At 33.4% G+C, this 14442-nt stretch overlaps 1 protein-coding gene across 9 annotated transcripts in view; it reads left to right on the forward strand.

Moving 5' to 3' along the window:
- The window catches only part of LOC132717954 (CD2-associated protein-like), a 54487-nt gene extending 40045 nt beyond the window's left edge, over positions 1 to 14442 (forward strand). For 6 of the 9 annotated variants that reach the window (XM_060701549.1, XM_060701542.1, XM_060701546.1 and 3 more), the window contains 5 exons: positions 1479 to 1594; positions 6352 to 6378; positions 11889 to 11999; positions 12711 to 12774; positions 13420 to 14442. In XM_060701549.1, coding sequence (XP_060557532.1) covers positions 1479 to 1594; positions 6352 to 6378; positions 11889 to 11999; positions 12711 to 12774; positions 13420 to 13682 — 581 coding nt within the window. In that variant the 3' untranslated portion in view covers positions 13683 to 14442. The remainder of the gene's footprint in view (positions 1 to 1478; positions 1595 to 6351; positions 6379 to 11888; positions 12000 to 12710; positions 12775 to 13419) is intronic. The other 3 variants (XM_060701543.1, XM_060701545.1, XM_060701548.1) reach the window with 3 other exon arrangements.

Genomic DNA, 14442 nt, shown 5'->3' on the forward strand with positions numbered 1-14442 from the left:
TCCTTGCCTCTGGGCATAACTCTAATATAGCAGAGTTACTGCCGATAATTGACTGCAATTAACACATTTATGTGACATGATATGCACCTCCGTTGGACACACTGCCCCTGTAATTCGCCGATGTAAACATCGCATAATTTATACGACACCTGACAGGTTTTAACCAGAGAGTTTAAAAGTTTACACCCTTAATTGGTCTTAACATATTTGACAGTAAGTACACGCTACGTCACAGCGACTGTGTAAATAAATGCATATACTATAAATTAATCTCGGTAAATAACACGAGTAAATGTGGATCTTTTAAAAGTCGGTGGCGTCTGATGTTTACGGAATAGCATTCGCACAAATACAGATTAAAATTCATTATACTGGATTCATTATACAGTAAATTGAGGACATTATATAATCGAGTTTTCTTTCAAGTTTCTTAAATATTGCAAACAGATTTAATATGTCACTAACCTGATTATATGTCTGTATTTACATCAATTTTACGAAATATCGACCGGAAAAGAGCCGACGCATGTTTGTTATATATGGAACAGAAACTGGGTAAGATGAATTTGTTGGGATAAAAGTTCGTCGGATCTTAAATTCGTGGATTGACCTACCCACGAAAACCACGAAAATTCGTGCCCCACGAATAATAATGATTTTACAGTAATAGTCAAACCTGCTGTAGATCCATTATTGAAATAGTATAAAACACATGTTTGCCTTAAATAAAAAGAAACAAAGTAATTTTTTGTCTGAGGGTCAATGTGCCCTTCATAAGTTAAGAATTGTAATGACAAAAAGAAGCCTCTCAGTCATTTATCAATTAAGTTGTGTGCCAGAAATTATAACTGCCAATAATGACAAAGTAATGGGAAACCTATTTTGTTTTTTATTTTTCTGTAAATTTTCTGTTAAAGAAAATAAGAATCCCCTGTCTGAGTTGTTGGCAGGTGTCGGATGAAGCTTTATAACACTGTATTCTGTAACTAAGACATTTAAATTATTAAGGTTTCATCACAAATTGTGGTAATGTTATTCATGTTATCCTTGCTTCAAGAACATTAATAACATACAAAGAGGAGCAGTGGTCGACCAGTAGTTGTTAATTTGTATGCCTTTTAACCTATGACTATTGGGTTTGAGCTCAACTTGGCACCTTGTGGCTGAGAGGCTGCCTTTAAGGATTGAGGCATCAGAATTGCAGCCACAGTTTATCCCTGCGTAACCATAAAAATCAATTAAATGGGTTGGAATTACAAGAGTCCTGGTGTTGCATTTATTTTGTAACACCCGAAGTTAGCCAAAATCTTTCCTGTTCTGCACCATATGACCTAAATTGTGTTGATGCGCCGACTTGGAAAACAGGAAAAGTCTATTACAAAATTTAATATTGAGGACTAACATCTTCAAGCCATGACTGTGTTGTAGCTAACACTTCTATGATAATTGATACATTAAATCATTATGTTTAATTTCAGACAAAGCTCATAGTTTTGAAGCAGTGGAGACCGGATCTGACAAATTGACACACCTTACTGCATCACGACCCCGGGGACCAGCGAAAAGACCACCCTCTCAAGTATTCTTACTAAATGTTAGGAAATATTTCTATTTTCACCAAGTGGGAGCTCACCTTGTACCAGCAGTATACACACTGGTTGGATGTTGTAATACATGTCGGAATTCTATAAATTTGTGTACAATATGAAAGTATGCATATTCCTAAACTGTCTACTCAAGTGGATTTCTTGAGTTTGTTGATATAAATCAGTATAGATAAACCAAAGTCAGCAAAGGATTGAGGAATGTTTCATTTGGTGAACATATCCAATAGTGTTTTAGATGAAATAAAAAACAACTATTTGGCATAAACTAATTATTACCAGAAGAGGAGAAAATTACTAAATATTGATAATAAATTTATAGATGCCAGTTTTCAGAACATGAGTATATGTCTCCTTGCTTGAATTAACATACACAAAAGAGGTTTCATATTTTAAGAAAATGAATTCTTTATATAGTACAAGAATAATAACTTACAAACATTTATAGAATTCTGACTATTTTAGCATTAGTATTTGTCTCTAACTTTATGTTTTTAATGCTTTTTTCCCCTTTTGTATGATATACGTTATAGTGTTGTCAAAGTAGATATAATATATCTTGTAGATGATCAGATCTTTTTTGTAGGAAAAAAAAATCACAAAAATTGAGAGCTCCTTTTGTTGAAAATAAAGTAATATTTAGAATAAACAGATATTTATAAGAATTTAATGATATAGCCTGTTAGCAGTGAAGTATATATAACTCTCTAGAATAGAAAAATTAATGATAAAGATATATTATGTATTTATCATAAAAAACAAACTGATTTATATAGGTCAGTAATTTAAGAGACTGAGAGAAAAAATAAGAGGGAGTGTTTTAATGGATATTTTTATGCCACCGCAGCATCTGCGATGCGGTGGCATATAGCGATTCATCTGTGTGTGTGTGTGTGTGTTTGTTTGTTTGTTTGTTTGTGTGTGTTATATAGATTTTATAGTGAACTTAAAAAATCTTCTTGTGAAAAACCACTAGTCCAATTTCAACCAAACTTGGCAGGATTGATCCTTGGGTGAAGGGCTTCCAAAGTTGTTCAAAGAATTTCATTCCATGCAGAAATCTTGTTGCCATGGCAACCAAAAGGAATTATAAGAATAAATTTAAAAAATCTTCTTGTAAAGACCCAAAAAGCCTAGAGCTTAGATATTTTGCATAAGGCATTGTCTGGTAGACCTCTACCAAGATTGTTCAAATTATAGCCCTAGGGTCAAAATTGGCCCCGCCCGGGGGTCATTGATTTTCACTTTATGTACATATAGTAAAAACTTAAAATACCTTCTTGTAAAGAACCAAAAGGCCTAGAGCTTAGATATTTTGCATAAGGCATTGTCTGGTAGACCTCTACCCAGATTGTTCAAATTATAGCCCTGGGGACAAAAACGGCCCCGCCCCGGGGGTCATTGGTTTTCCTTATATGTATAGAGTAAAAACTTATAGTAAAAACTTAAAAAAAAAATCTTCTAGCAATTGACAAATGCTAAGGGTTAGATATTTTGCATGAACATTGTGAAGTGAATCTCATGCAAGATTGTTCAATTTATAGCCCCGGGGTCAAAATTGCCCCCGCCCTGGGGGTCATTGATTTTCAATATATACATATAGTAAAAAATAAAAAATATCTTATTGTCTGAAGGTACAAGGCTTAGAGCTTTAATTTTAAATTTTGTTAAATGATTTCATCTATAGGTACTTCTACCAAAGTTGTTCAAATTTTTGCCTCTAGTTGTGTCAAAATTGCACTGCCCCGGGGCCATAGGTTTTCCTTAAATGTATATAGTAAAAAATGGGAAGAAGCTACAGGTTAGATATTTGACTTAAAAATGTTGTTTGGTGGACCTGTATCAAGATTGTTTTGAATTAAACCCTTGGCCTTGCCCCAAGGGGACAGTGACCTACTTTCTTGTCCTTTCATGTACAGCAATGAAATTTTGACCATGTGCACAGTTTTTATTTGTAAAATTGAACTTTGATATCAGGTGACCTAAGATTTGATGATGTGACCTACTTTCTTGCCTTTGATGTACAGCTATAAAATCATGTGCACAGATTAAGATGTAAAGTGAACTTTGAATATCACAGCTGACCTAGATTTTGACAAAGAGTCTTTCTGTGTTGTCCTTTGATGTAGTCGTGAAATTTAAGCTGTGTGAAATATGACCTTCACCACCGAAAATTCCTGACTTCGGTTGCATTGGTTATATTCCTACTTTATCTTTTATTGGGAATAAAACAATATATTTAACCACTAAATCTATAATTTAAAATTAGAAAGGTAAGGGATCTATGCATTATGACAATCTTCAATTGTAAAGAAACAAAAAAAATCTGTTCCTACACTACTATTTAGTGTTGTATTAATGCGGTGGCATAGCATTTTTCTCAAATGCAATCTTGTTGAGAGTTATCATTGTTTAATATTAACATGTTGATGTCCATGCACTCTAATAATATTCTGCACCATCATATTTAAAGTCAAATTGTTGTTAACACTTCACCACAATATTTTGCACCATCATATTTAAAGTTAATTTGTTGTAAACACTTCACCACTATAAATTAATATGTCCTTTAAGTGTGGTAAAGATGGCCAGGTGGTTGAGGTTGCCAACATAAAGTCTTGTTGTTCCACACCTCTGCTTGTTCTACCAGTGATGTTATTAATGTATTTTATGCAAGAAAGCCATCTAGATAATGTACAGAGGTGATAAAGTTTGTCATTCACTAGTCAGTAAATTACAATCTCCCAGAAATAGTCTTGTTGACAAGAAAACAAGAAGATCCATTAAGACAAGCAAAATAAAGACTGGCATAGTAGATTTTAACAATTAAGAACTCACAAGTATTTTGTATATGGCACCCCAGTACCTATTTGGTTTGGTAACATTTAACAAAATAAGTGTAAAAGTTAAGAAAGAATTGAAACAATGAAAAACTAACTGAGATGCTATGGGAAGTTATAAAAAGGATTCATCAGTATATAAAGTGGTTGATTTTTGTATACCTTATTAGCTCACCTGTCACAAAGTGACAGGGTGAGCTTTTGTGATCGCTTTTCGTCCGGCGTCCGTCCGTCCGTCGTCCGTAAACTTTTACTTTAAATGACATCTCCTCATAAACCACAAGGCCAATTTCATCCAAACTTCACAGGAATGTTCCTTTGGTGGTCACCTTTAAAAAATTGTTCAAAGAATTTAATTCCATGCAGAACTCTGGTTGCCATGGCAACCGAAGAAAAAACTTTAAATATCTTCTTTTAAAAAACCATAAGAGCTATGAGCTTAGATATTTGGCATGAAACATCTTCTAGTGAGTGTCTACCAAGTTTGTTCAAATAAAAGCCCTGGGGTCAAAATTGGCCCCGCCCCCGGGGGTCATTGATTTTCCCTATATGCATATAGTGAAAACTTAAAAAATCTTCTTTTTAAAGAACTCAAAAGAGCTATGGCTAAGATATTGAGCATCAAACATGTTCTAATAGGTGTCTATCAAGTTTTGTTCAAAGAAAAGCCCTGGGGTCAAAATTGGCCCCGCCCCAGGGGGTCATTGATTTTCCCTATATGCATATAGTAAAAACTTAAAAAATCTTCTTTTTAAAGAACCAAAAGAGTTAGAGCTAAGATATTTTAGCATGAAACATGTTCTAATAAGTGTCTACCAAGTTTGTTCAAATAAAAGCCCTGGGGTCAAAATTGACCCGCCCGGGGGGGTCATTGATTTTTCCCTATATATGCATATAGTAAAAAACTTAAAAATCTTCTTTTAAAGAACTCAAAGAGCTATGGTTAAGATATTTAGCATCAAACATGTTCTAATAGGTGTCTACCAAGTTTGTTCAAATAAAAGCCCTGGGGTCAAAATTGGCCCCGCCCCGGGGTCATTGATTTTCCTTATATGTGTATAGCAAAAACTTAAAAAATCTTTTTGAAAAAACCCAAATAGCTAGAGTTAAGATATTAAGCATGAAACAACATCTTTTAGTGAGTGTCTACAAAGTTTTGTCAAATAAAAGACCTGGGGTCAAAATTGGCCCTGCCCCAGGGTCATTTTGATTTTCCTTATATGTGTAAAGCAAAAACTTAAAATCTTCTTTGAAAAAAACCCAAATAGCTAGAGTTTAGATATTAAGCATGAAACATATTCTAGTAAGTGTCTACAAAGTTTGTTCAAATAAAAACCCTGGGGTCATAACTGGCCCGGCCCCAGGCGTGTCATTGTTTTTAACTATGTGTATAGTAAAAACTTAAAAAAATCTTCTTTTTAAATAGCCCAATGAGCTAGAGCTTAGATGTTTAGCATGAAACATTTTCATATGGGTGTCTACCAAGTTTGTGCAAATAAAAGCCCTGGGGGTTGGGGCGGGCCTATATACAGGGGAGCACCTTTAGGGGCCCTCATGGGCCCCCTTTTTTATAACCTGCACAAAAATATTTAAACTGGAAAAACCCTTGTTTTGAGCAAAAAAAAACTCTCTCCCCTTTTAAAAAAGGGTTTTTTATACTTGTATATTATATATTCATATCAGGTAGATATTAAAGGTTTTGATGTTTCATTAAATAGCATGATTTTGTAATGAAATAGTATCCTATTGCATGCAACTATCACTACAATCATGTTTGGTGCAAAATAGGTGTATACCTTGATGTTGTTTGAGTAATAACTGTTTTACACCACGTGTCTGGTATGGGGGAGTGTAGTGTTGTTTGTTGTTGTGTGTATGTAAGTGTTGTGTCTTGTATTTGTTTGCAGCCCAAGACAGCCAACGTGGCGTATGAGGTATCCTTAACACAAATTCATGTCTTCTAACTTATGTATACACGCATGACAATGAATTTTTCATGACTATCCCCTGTTTTGGTAAAAGAAGCCAGTCTCTATGCATTTACTATGGAAGCAATAATATACAACAACTTAATGATATATTTTTTCATGAAACCTTCAGTGAAAGTTATGAAAAAATTGGGTGTCACAGTTACATTATTGTTACTTTCAGTGACAATTTATCTTGTTTTTGAGAAACCCATCGTAATTTTCTTGAAAGATTTTATAAAAAAGTCATTGTTAAGTTGTGGTGTATTTCTTCTCACATAATTTCGATTTTCTCGCCAGATATTTTCAGACAGCTGATAGCTATTCATATCTTAATTTACTCCGTCCCATTACTTTAGTGTATGGCTTCTTAAAGCAGAGTTAAAGAGATTTATAAAATATTAAAGTCACTTAGAAAGTGTAATTTGACAGAAAATCAATTTCCCTTTGGACTTTATGAAACAGAACAAATTTATTTAAGTAAGATAGAAAAAAATGAACTTTTGTTCATAATAAAGTTTTAATATTTTATTTACTCGTCAATCAAACAGTTGTATTATACATAACTCTGCAAGTTTTTGTTTGTATCCTATCTTACAAAAGGTTCAGTTTTAATACCAGTATATCAATGAAATTCATTGTCAAAATGCATTCTTTTAAACAATATGAGTTACATGTATTCCCTGTCAGAGTTGAGTGTTTATCAGATGGGTGGGGTACTTGTCTTTGTGACAAGGCTTGCTAATGGAAACACTAGAGTAGAAAGTTAGAAGCAGTTAGCTGTAGATCTCTATATGTATATTTTAATGTATGTCACCTTATTTTAAGATAGAAATTATGGCTCACATATATATACACTATATAAGCATCTTCTGTGACCAAATGGTAAAGGTTTATGGCCCAAATCTGCTGTTTGTACAAAACCTGCTAAGAACTGTGAATTTGTTTATATGAGGAATTATAATCCAGTAAAATAATCAGAGGATTCTATTCTGGCAATCTTGGCAAGTGTTTAATGTAATGGCCTCAAACTTGCTTTATCCACTTCTGATTTGAATCCTTTCGGGGATTTTTATTCTTTCATGTAAAGGATATAATCAGGTTCCCAGTCATTACTAAAATAATGCAGAGTAGGTCACTTGAACTCTCCCTTCACCTGTAAACCAGAAAAGTCACCAATGTATGACCATTACAGTGTTTGTGTGACTTAAAATCCAACAAAAAAAGTTCATGATGTAAGGTTGAAAGCTCTTCTCAGGTGCCTGCTTATGCCTGAAATAATTCACAGGTTGGCACCTTAGTTCTTGCTTCAGCTTTAAAGCTTAACAGAAGTTTGACAAGTATATTTATTGTGTGACATTGAATGTCTTTACTGACTGTCATAAAAGGAACAAATTAAGACACTGATGCACATGACTGTACTGTATTGTATTATTGCTGGAATCTTGGCAAGTTATATTGATGAATCATTTTAAGTAAGAATTTTAAATACTTCTGCACAAACACTTTACTAAAGATTTTTTAAATAGAGAATATTTTACTTCAAATCTTTGCAAATTCAGTCCATATTCAAGTTATTTACCTCTATATAATAGGATCTAAGATTTGAAATCATTAAAGAAAGTTCCAGACTTGGCAGGTTGTTTATGTCTTATTTACACAAGAAAGAAATTACAGTTCTGTTTAGTTCTTTGAATGTTAGCTGCTTGTTTGTCAGTTTTAAATTATTTCAAGGGCTTGATGTGTGTTGTCTTAATGTATACCCCTACTTTTTGCTTGAATACTACATCACTGCATATTCAGAGCTTCATTGCTTTATTGTACAAAACAAAAATCAATTATTTTTCTCGAGAAATTTGTATAACAATTTTTCTACAATGTTATTCTTTCTTCAGCATAAAAAAACTGAACAAATTGCTTGTCCTATATTTTAAGCTAAAGTTCATTCTTATGGTGCAAAGAAATAAATCTGATTGAATCAAAAAATATATTTTGGGTAAGGTCAACTCAAATATGCATGCATCATGCATGTAGTAAAATTCGGAAAATTTTAATGCACCCTTGAATGTTTTGATGATGTTTATAGTTACCAGATTATCCTTCCTCCTGTCTTGGTTACTAGTATTTATGAACTGATATTTGATATGTTGATACATTTCATGTATGTCAGACTTCAGATCAAGCTGTCTGTACCCTTACCCTGCCGGAACTGAAAGTGATTTTCCTTTGCCACCAGTATAGATCTGTGCAATTTGACAGGCTCAGTATACTGTTTAAACTTGAACTTTAAATTTTAGATTGGTATAGAGCCGAGCCAGAGTTGATATCTGGGCAGTGTGACAGACTCTATACTGTTTAAATTTAGATTTAAAATTTTCATCATAATATCCGGAAATTGATCATAGTCATTTCCCAGAACAGGTGGAAAAGTCCATTTTTAGAATTTAGGTGGTTAAGAGTTTGGGAAAAAGGAGATTTTCCAATTTTTTCTCATCAGGCTATATTATTAGCATGGTCAAAGTGACATTAGTGAGCACCTTGTCACTGTAACTGATATTCTTGTTTCATGCTTAAATGGATGACAGTAGAAACACTGTATAAAGACTGTTTTTTATACCCCCACCACAAAATGTGGGGGGGGGGCTATAATGGATTCGCTTTGTCGCGTCGGTCCATCCGTCCGTCGGTCTGTCTCCATTTTCGTGTCCGCTCTATAACTCCTATACCAATTGAAGGATTTTCTTCAAACTTGGCTCAAATGTTCACCTCAACAAGGGGATGTGCAGAACCCATCGTTCGCCCATGTGTCAGCTCAAGGTCAAGGTCACAATTGAAGGTCAAATATCAAACAATTAAATATTACACATTATGTCGTCCGCTCTGTAAGTCCTACACTACTTGTAAGATTTTCTTCAAACTTTGCTCAAATGTTCACCTCAACCAGGGGATATGGAGAAACCCATGTCTTGCCCATGTGCCAGCTCAAGGTCAAAGTCACAATTGAAGGTCAATATCAAACAAGTCAAATATTACACAGTACGTTGTGTCCGCTCTGTAAGTCCTGCACTTCTTGAAAGATTTTCTCTTCAAACTTGGCTCAAATGTTCACCTCAAGCAGGGGATTGTGCAGAACCCATGTCGCCCATGTGTCAGCTCAAGTCAAGGGTCACAGATTGAAAGTCAAATATCAAACAATTAAATATTACACAGTATGTCGTGTGCCGCTCTGTAAGTCCTACACTACTTGAAAGATTTTCTTCAAACTTGGCTCAAATGTTCACCTCAAGAAGGAATGCTGCAGAACCCATGTTGCCCATGTGCCAGCTCAAGGTCAAGGTCACAATTGAAGGTCAAATTATCAAACAATCAAATATTACACAGTATGTTGTGTCCGCTCTGTAAGTCCTACACTAATTGAAAGATTTTCTTCAAAACTTGACTCAAATATTCACCTCAACCAGGGGATGTGCAGAACCCATGTTGCCCATGTGTCAGCCTCAAGGTCAAGGTCACAATTGGAAGGTCAAATATCAAACAATCTAATATTACACAGTATGTCATGTCCGCTCTGTAAGTCCTACACTAATTGAAAGATTTTCTTCAATCTGGCTCAAATGTTCATCTCAACAAGGGAATGTGCAGAACCATGTAATGCCCATGTGCCAGCTCAAGGTCAAGGTCACAATTGAAGGTCAAATATCAAATAATCAAATATTACACAGTATGTTGTGTCTGCTCTGTAAGTCCTACACTAATTGAAAGATTTTCTTCAAACTTGACTCAAATATTCACCTCAACCAGGGGATGTGCAGAACCCATGTTGCCCATGTGTCAGCTCAAGGTCAAGGTAACAATTGAAGGTCAAATATCAAAACAATCTAATATGACACAGTATGTCATGTCCGCTCTGTAAGTCCTACACTAAAAATTGAAAGATTTTTCTTCAATCTTGGCTCAAATGTCTCATCTCAAGCAGAGGATGTGCAGAACTTATGTCATTGCTTTTTGCTGGCTTAAGGTCAAGGTCACACTTGAAGGTAAAAAAATTGACTTAGAAAATATTTCTTAAAAAAAAAAAATTTTAACATTTTTTTGAATATTTTCTAAAAATCTAGAAAAGGTATTTGCTTGAAAACTTAAAAATTTTTGAAGGGTCACAATTCCGATAGTGCTGTTCGTTCAAGTTTCATAACTCTGTATTTGTCATTTAACAAAGTTATGCCCCTTTTTAAGTCTTCAAATTTACATACAATCAAATATTAGACCAATATGTTGTGTCCCGCTCTATATAAATCCTTACTAATGGAAGAATTTTACTTTCAAATTTTACTTCATATTTTCACTCAACAAGGTTATGTGCAGAATCCTTGTCACCTTTGTGCCGGCCTAAAGGTCAAGGTCAAACTTGAAAGTCCAAAATTGACTTAGGAAAATGTTCTTAAATTTTAACACTGTACTTGAATTAATTCTGAAAACTAGCGCAGGCATTTGCTGAAACTTAAAAGATATATCTGAGGATGTGGCAAATAAGATATGCAGGTCAAGTTTCATTACTCTGTAGTTGCATTTTGACAAAGTTATGCCCCTTTTTTAAGTCTTCAAATTACAATACAACCAATACTAACAATATATTGGTCTACTCTATAAATTCTATACTAAATGGAAGGATTTTCTTCAAACTTTACTCAAAATGTTCAACCAAACTGGGTGATTTGTGCAAAACCCATCTTACCCTTGTGCCAGGATTAAGGTCAAGGCCACACTTGAAGGTTCAAAAATTGACTTATAAATAAAATGTTTTAATACATTGGGAAAATGAAAGGTTATTGTAACAGTTTCGACCATTGATAATAATATATATTTATACTATTACTGTTACAATTAATCTTTTTTTCACCAGAGATAATTTCGTTTTTATTGTATTTGTGCCACATAAGTTATTCCCTTAACCACCTTTCAAAGTGGTCTTCTGTCAAGGACATTGGTGGGGGTATGAATCGCATTCAGCGATAGTTCTAGTTTTTAATGTAAAGCTCATTGTTACAGGTAGTAAATAAATTGAGATTATGGCAAATGATAAAAGAAGGGAAAAATTGTAAAGATAACTTTTCACCAATCTTAACGTATAAAGTCATTCCAAAATTGCATGTTATGTTACTTAAGCCTTTGTGTTGTTTTTTTTCCGACCATTTCTGACTTGTATGGTTTTCATGTGATGAAAAGAATCTTATATTCATACCATAGACATGCATTTAATTTGTCCCAGTAAAGTTAAAAAAGCTTGCCACATAATCGCTTTGTAACTTTTGGCGAGATTGCTAACAAGATTATATGAAACAACTATTCATGAAAGATGTTTTATTGTATACATATTAATTATATTTTATAGTTAGAAATTATTACCTCATAGAAAATAATAGGTGTTGTAATTAAGGTACATGTATCAGATATATAGTTATATTATTATATTGTTACAGGAAGAAGAGAGGAACGGTGATGTAAAGGAGGATAAACCTCATGCAGCCTCGCATCATACAACTTCCCACCACACCTCACACCATCACTCGAAACCTGATAAATCCGAGGAGGTAAGTGTTCCAATTAGTTAATGTAATAGACATACTGACTAACAAAAATGAAGATCTGTTTTGCAGAAATTTGTATTTGTTGTACCAGCAAGTGACTATACTAGCCTCTTTAGCTGATGTTAACCCTTAACAGACTGAATTTGTGTGATGGATTTGCCTTGTTTTGAATTTAGAACATTCCATTTAATATTAAGGGATTTCAGTATAGAAATACAAAAATTGAGCTACCAACATCAAAGGAATTTCAGAGCAGTCTGGCCTTACTCTATCCTAGTTTCATAGGCTTATTAATTTCAGTTTTAGCAGGTTAAGGGTTAATTGTTGCTAACTTCATTACTACAATTTTACTCCTAAAGGATTGAGTGAATAATGTCTTGAGTAAGATTTTGTGTTGTTTATTAAAAAGACTTGAGATTCTACCTAGATCCCAGTAGTGACATAAATGATAAACATTATTGCTTCTGGGCTCTTTATCTGCCAGTAAAGCCATTAGTTGCCATACAATGATAATAATTATATGTAGGAAAACTCAAAATTCAGTAGGCTATTATATTTAATAATTGACCATTGTAATAAGGTTGTATCTAGGAATTAGGCACAATCAACATGGTGAGAGAGAATGTTCTAACATAGGTAACAATATCAAAAGAAGATGTCATGATTTTACTGTGATAGTATATAATTTACTAAATACTTGTTCTATTTTTCCAGGTTTCGGGAAAATCCCATTCTGTGCCATCACGACCAGTTGAACGCCCGCAAGAACCCTCACCAGGTAAATGTAATGATTCTTGTGAAAATATAATATACTTGATTTTTGCACTGATAAGCTTTTAATTATTATGGTATACACTATAGTCTTATTATGATATTGAGATATGGAAAAGGCAGGAATGAAATTCTTATGTTGGTATTTAAAACATAATCCTGAAGAAGAATTCTATATTTATAATTATAAAGCAAAGATCATTCTTTTTAGATAAAAAAGGTTGTCATAGTCTTATAAATATCATAAATTTCTTATGATGAATCTGTAACATTTATAACAACAGTTGTACTGGGATTAGATAGATATTCATTTCATTTTGGGATGCCACAACTTTTATTTCATCTCACTATGTTGTTTGTTATCAGTGGTCTTCTGAAGTTCAACAGTAATATGATATTGTAATACTGTGAAATAGTAAATGGTCAATTTCTTTCAAAATTTGGTATTTTGCTGCAAGCAATAATTCCATTAGAGAATAACCTTTGAATGACATTTCTTCTTTTTTACTTAAATGTATGTCTCTTACTAAGTAATTTCCTTTCTTTTCCATTTGTCGTACTAAGTTATTTCCTTTTCTTGCCTTTTAATTGTATTGCATTTAAATGTTAGAGAGTATAACTAATAATGGATAGTCATTATTTTGTTTTTCAGCAACAGCAAGTCTACAATTAGCCATAGATGAACTAAGAAAGGACATGATTGATCTGAAAAATAACTCTGTATCAAAAACAGTTTTTAACGAACTCAAATCTGAGAACGAGCGACTGAAACAAGAACTAGACTCGGTGAAATCTACTTATTCTAGAAGAATGAGAGATATTATGGCAGAGGTAGACGAGGAGAAAAAGATTCGACTGTCGACTCAAGTAGAGATAGAACGTATACGTAAATTAGTGGCAGAGTCACATGTGTGATACGTGACTTGTCAACGGGTTTTATTCAGTACTTCCATGATTGTATCATTCTTGTTTTGTATAGATCTTGACAAATTTCTGATCTTATGTTTTTTATCCTGTTAAGGTGTTTTCTTTCTTTTTTCTATGTAACATAAAAAAAGTTATCTTTTGATTTGTTTTGACCAATGAAATGAAACTTTACAAGAAAAAAAAATAAAACCACCAGATATTGGTTAACTGTATAGAAAACAGAATTTAAACAAGAAAAGTCAGTTTATGTTGTGAATTTGATGAAAAAATGTGACAGAGAGAAAAAGTGGAGGACATTTGTCATAAGAATAAGGGGGGGGGGATGAGAATATATTTTCAGTATTGCAAATAGAATTACTAATATATATATTATATAAATATTATAATGATTGGTTTGTGAACAACATTAAATTTGGTTCAGATTTTATAATATGCAATACCTGAACACAATAGGGCATTTAATTAGAAGTTTACTTGTATTAAGTCATTTTTAACCTCTATCCTGTAGCAACCTAACATGATAGGTATTTGCAGCTTCTAGGCCTTGTTGCAGATGTGTTCAGTCTGACCACGCTCTAATATGTTGCCTCACTAATTTAAATTTTCATCTTGATATCTCTAAAAAATAAACTGGATTTGTCATTTATTAAGACATTAAGCAGTTTAAGGATTTAGTCATTTTTCAGAGATCTTCAAGCAATTATTTTATCATACTGAAAAGTGCAGGGAAAATAATAGAAAAGATTCT

This window comes from Ruditapes philippinarum, unplaced genomic scaffold (assembly GCF_026571515.1).
Source record: "Ruditapes philippinarum isolate M1 unplaced genomic scaffold, ASM2657151v2 ctg1439_1_1_1_1, whole genome shotgun sequence".
Lineage (NCBI taxonomy): Eukaryota > Metazoa > Mollusca > Bivalvia > Venerida > Veneridae > Ruditapes > Ruditapes philippinarum.